This window comes from Clinocottus analis, unplaced genomic scaffold, assembly GCF_023055335.1.
Source record: "Clinocottus analis isolate CAN_PGR_092001 unplaced genomic scaffold, fCliAna1.0.p SCAF_56, whole genome shotgun sequence".
Classification (NCBI taxonomy): Eukaryota; Metazoa; Chordata; class Actinopteri; order Perciformes; family Cottidae; genus Clinocottus; species Clinocottus analis.
Window position 1 is genome coordinate 431,251 of NW_027176214.1, and position 5,000 is coordinate 436,250.

Genomic DNA, 5,000 nt, shown 5'->3' on the forward strand with positions numbered 1-5,000 from the left:
CACGTTACATAACACCGAATAAAGAAAAGCCCCGCAGCCATTACCCTGCTGCACACTACACAATGTACACTACACTACACACTACACTACACAACACACTACACAATGTACACTACACACTACACACAGCATGGAGCCTCAAACTGGGTTCAAATTTGTTTTCTTTTCTTCTATAAAGTGAGGAGCTCTGAGAGCTCACCACAGGAGGAGCAGACGAGTCAAACAGAGTCAATACGAGTCAATACAAATCAATATGAGTCAATACAAGTCAAACAGAGTCAATATGAGTCAATGTGAGTCAAACAGAGTCAATACGAGTCAAACAGAGTCAATACGAGTCAATACGAGCCAAACACAGTCAATACGAGTCAATATGAGTCAATACAAATCAATATGAGTCAATACAAGTCAAACAGAGTCAATATGAGTCAATGTGAGTCAAACAGAGTCAATACGAGCCAAACAGAGTCAATACGAGCCAAACAGAGTCAATACGAGCCAAACAGAGTCAATATGAGTCAATGTGAGTCAAACAGAGTCAATACGAGTCAAACAGAGTCAATACGAGTCAATACGAGCCAAACACAGTCAATACGAGTCAATACAAATCAATATGAGTCAATACAAGTCAAACAGAGTCAATATGAGTCAATGTGAGTCAAACAGAGTCAATACAAGTCAAACAGAGTCAATACGAGTCAATACGAGCCAAACACAGTTAATACAAATCAATATGACTCAATGTGAGTAAAACAGAGTCAATATGAGTCAAACTAAGTCAATACGAGTCAAAACAAGTCAACGACTGAGGGTCTGGTTCAACATTCACCTCGACGGCAGCAGTGGAGTCGACATGCAAACGCCATCAGGAGGAAGCTGAACAAACACACTTTCCCTTCTGTCAGCGGGAAACTGACGCACAACACACACAGGACAGGTAGACATGATGTGTCCATCAACGAGGAGGAGGAGGAGGAAGAGGAAGAGGAAGAAGAAGAGGAAGAAGAAGGTCACACAGATCTGACGTCTGCAGGTGACCCCTGGATGTGAGCCCGGGAAACTCCCTTTTGGTTATCAGCCGCATTTCAGAATAAGAGCTTGTGTACTCACTGCTCCGGTTGGCCCTGAGCTTGGACAGCAGCTTCTGGGTGGACATCAGGTCTCCGGTCTTCACGGCCTGCAGCAGGTCCTGCTCCTTCCCCATGCCGCTGCTCGGGTCAGAACCGGGTGTTCAAGTCCTCCTCACAGCCCCATGCTGAGCCTCAGGTGGGACCCTGGGCCGGACCACCAGGAACCAGAACCAGGACTAGAACCAGGACCAGAACCAGAACCAGGACCAGAACTAGAACCAGAAACTAGAACCAGATCCAGAACCAGGACCAGAACTAGAACCAGAACCCGCCTCCAGAGCAGTCCAGGACTGAAGAGGAGATAGATCAAAGTTAGCTACAGTTTGAGCTTCCAGATGCTATAAGTAGCTATTAGCATTAGCTTCTTCCTCAAGGCTTCCTGTTCTCCTTCCTGAACCCATACAGCTCAAGAGCTGAAGGAGACGGACATTTTAACTCCCAGCATGCACCTCTCAGACAAACGTTTGGCATAAAATAAGTATTTTTTTTCCATTTTTGAGCATCTAGCCTCCAAGTCCCAGTCCCTCCATCAAGTCCCAGTCCCTCCATCAAGTCCCAGTCCCTCCACCATCAAGTCCTAGTCCCTCCTCCACCAAGTCCCAGTCCCTCCATCAAGTCCTAGTCCCTCCACCATCAAGTCCTAGTCCCTCCATCACGTCCCAGTCCCTCCACCATCACGTCCTAGTCCCTCCACCAAGTCCTAGTCCCTTCACCAAGTCCCAGTCCCTCCACCAAGTCCTAGTCCCTCCACCAAGTCCTAGTCCCTCCACCATCAAGTCCCAGTCCCTCCACCATCAAGTCCTAGTCCCTCCTCCACCAAGTCCTAGTCCCTCCTTCACCAAGTCCCAGTCCCTCCACCAAGTCCTAGTCCCTCCATCAAGTCCCAGTCCCTCCACCATCAAGTCCTAGTCCCTCCACCAAGTCCTAGTCCCTCCACCAAGTCCCAGTCCCTCCACCAAGTCCTAGTCCCTCCTTCACCAAGTCCCAGTCCCTCCACCATCAAGTCCTAGTCCCTCCACCATCAAGTCCTAGTCCCTCCATCACGTCCCAGTCCCTCCACCAAGTCCTAGTCCCTCCACCATCAAGTCCTAGTCCCTCCATCACGTCCCAGTCCCTCCACCAAGTCCTAGTCCCTCCACCATCAAGTCCTAGTCCCTCCACCAAGTCCTAGTCCCTCCTTCACCAAGTCCTAATCCCTCCACCATCAAGTCCTAGTCCCTCCACCATCAAGTCCTAGTCCCTCCACCATCAAGTCCTAGTCCCTCCATCACGTCCCAGTCCCTCCTCCACCAAGTCCTAGTCCCTCCACCAAGTCCCAGTCCCTCCACCACGTCCCAGGGTAATGGAAGACGTGTTTCCAGGGATGCAGACACACGTTTCACTGGTTGAAAGCTGCAACAGTTCGTGTTTTAATATGAAAATAATCTGAAGGCGCGCGACGGGAGTGTTGGGACTGAAGTCTCTGCTCCGGGAAAAACGGTCAAATCTCGGCCGAAGTCTGGCAGCTTGCAGCCGGGCGACCTTTGCACCAGAGCGGGCGGAGCTCTGCGCAGGACCGTTTACTTTCATGCACGAGCTGCAAACACATGAACATGAATCTCCGTCACCTGCGTTACCTGCTTGTTTGTCTTCCGGACGGGAAGCGACACGGAAACTTTGCGGGTCCCGAGATTTACGGACCAGATTTATGGAAAAACACAAAAACTCAGAGCAGTTTATTTATTCCTTGAGTTGATATTCCAGAACGAGAGAATCCAGTTTGTACATCCCAGAAACGTCAATACTTCCAAACGTGTTGGATTAAAGTGGAACTAAAGTACAAACTTGTGTACTTTTAGAGTTTTTTAAAGTACTTTTTCGTGCGACGCGTCGCGGGTTGACGCTCCTCCCGGTTTTCCCTCCGCTCCCTGAATGCCACATTCTCTCCGCTCCGTTCTCTGGAACGTGGACGAGGTGTCAAGTTACACCCGACCACAGGCAGAACATCCGGTCTGGTCCTTCACAATAAAAGCAAAATATATCACACGAAATTGAGTCACTTCTTATAAGCGTGTGGTAAAAAAAAAGAAACGTCACCACACGTCGTGGTGCGTTCAGGGTAGTGGTTCATATCACACTTACATAAATAAATCTGCAAACAGATTAAAATAGATTCAATAAATAAAAGAAATGAAACTATGACAGGCGTGGTTTTACTTTGAAAGAAGCATTTCCTGTCTGGTTCCGTCTCGTTGTTGAACTTAACTAAATATTTTCTCTTTTCCAGAAGCAGTTTTTTATTGTTCAGGAGATTTTAATATTTTATAAATGAATACATGAATTAATCTCCGTCTGAATATTATTACAATGATGTACATATATAATATGTATAATAACCAGCAGCCTGTTGTGATTTGACTTGTTGTAGTTTTATGTTTTATATTTAAAGATGTGCACATTTAATTTCAGGTTATCAAGGTTTATTACATTATGTATTTATTTGTTACTTTTAGATGATTGATTTCTTGTGTTTACTTGTTTAATGTTAATATAAAAATATATTATTTAATGCAATGAATGTTTTTCTTTCCTGAGACTTAAATAATAATAATAAATACGAACATTCATATTTAAATAATGATGATTAGTTTTAGTATGGCAAATATATTCAAACCTTTCTGTAACCGAAACTAAAGGTCTAATATTAATAACCTGCATTTATTGTTTGGTCATAATAATTGTTCAATAACTTGAGCAAATCAAAGCTCTTTCATGGCAGAACAATATGAATATTCATCTGAAAATGAAAAGTCGGAGCTGTGCTCTTCCCTCAGAGGCTCTGCTGCCACCTGGTGGCCGGAAGGAGTGACTGCACTCTGACGTCATCTGTTAGTTGATATTAAAACATAAAATAAAACTTCTTCTCGTTATGAAATCATCACAATCTGCAGTCTACGTTTCATATTTCATTATTTATTGTCTTGACAAAACACAATTCATTAAAAAAAAAAAAACTCTAAATAAATAAAGCACACAGCACTACATTACCCACAATGCAGCGTTTCCTGAGGAGGTTCTTCTAAGTAAGTTAAAAATATTAGAAAAAGTTATTTTGAGGAATCATTTTAATATTGAATGAAAACCAGAATAACTTTTATTATTAACTCTTCATTTTTAAAACATTTTTTATTTTGAGAGAAAAGTTTGAAAAATTACATTTTAAAGTAATTTGTGTTTTTTTTTCAAGAAAGAAAATTAAGATACGTCTTAAAACACTACGTTACCCAGAATGCAACACTGAAAGCTGGTGTAAGAGTTCGTGCCTGAAGACGATCTTCCTAAAAAAAAATGTTCAACAGAAAAAACATGAAATCATTTTGAGAATAAAATCCAAATATTTTTAGAAACATAACAATTTTGTGAATAAAGTTCAACATTGTTCAGATTAATATCGTGAGATTTAATAAAACGTTTAGAAAGTTAACTTATTCTGACAAAGTCAACATGTGAGAATTACACATCATTATATAATAATCTTTCTAAATAAAATATAATTTGACTTTATTCTTAAAAAGATTTTCATGTGAAAGGTTTATTAAAATATGCTCTAAATAATGAACAAGTGAATAAAAGTAATGTATCAATGAAATGAAGCTCATCACCAATATTAGTACAAATAAATCGGATGATAATAATATGAATAATAATAATAATGTTCCTCTCAGATCGAGTAGAGCTTCAGCTGCTCCTCCACCTCCACCTGCTCCTCGTGCTCCTTCAGCAGCAGGAAGATGGCCGCCAGCTGCTCCTGTTGCACCCTGGGAAGTCACACACACAAACAGAGAGCAGAGGGTTAGAGCCGAGAGACTCGTGTTTAAGTTTAAATGATGA

The 5,000-nt window shown here is 42.3% G+C and overlaps 2 protein-coding genes across 2 annotated transcripts in view; both read right to left on the bottom strand.

Moving 5' to 3' along the window:
- LOC137803464 (caskin-2-like) overlaps positions 1-3,023 on the bottom strand; it is a 21,539-nt gene extending 18,516 nt beyond the window's left edge. Inside the window, exons 1-2 of the mRNA XM_068601939.1 lie at positions 2,747-3,023; positions 1,111-1,420 (exon numbers count right to left, since the gene is read on the bottom strand). Coding sequence (XP_068458040.1) covers positions 1,111-1,204 — 94 coding nt within the window. The 5' untranslated portion in view covers positions 1,205-1,420; positions 2,747-3,023. The remainder of the gene's footprint in view (positions 1-1,110; positions 1,421-2,746) is intronic.
- Positions 3,024-4,079: 1,056 nt separating this feature from the next.
- Positions 4,080-5,000, bottom strand: part of LOC137803466 (matrix-remodeling-associated protein 7-like) — a 10,172-nt gene continuing 9,251 nt past the window's right edge. Inside the window, exon 4 of the mRNA XM_068601944.1 lies at positions 4,080-4,927. Coding sequence (XP_068458045.1) covers positions 4,831-4,927 — 97 coding nt within the window. The 3' untranslated portion in view covers positions 4,080-4,830. The remainder of the gene's footprint in view (positions 4,928-5,000) is intronic.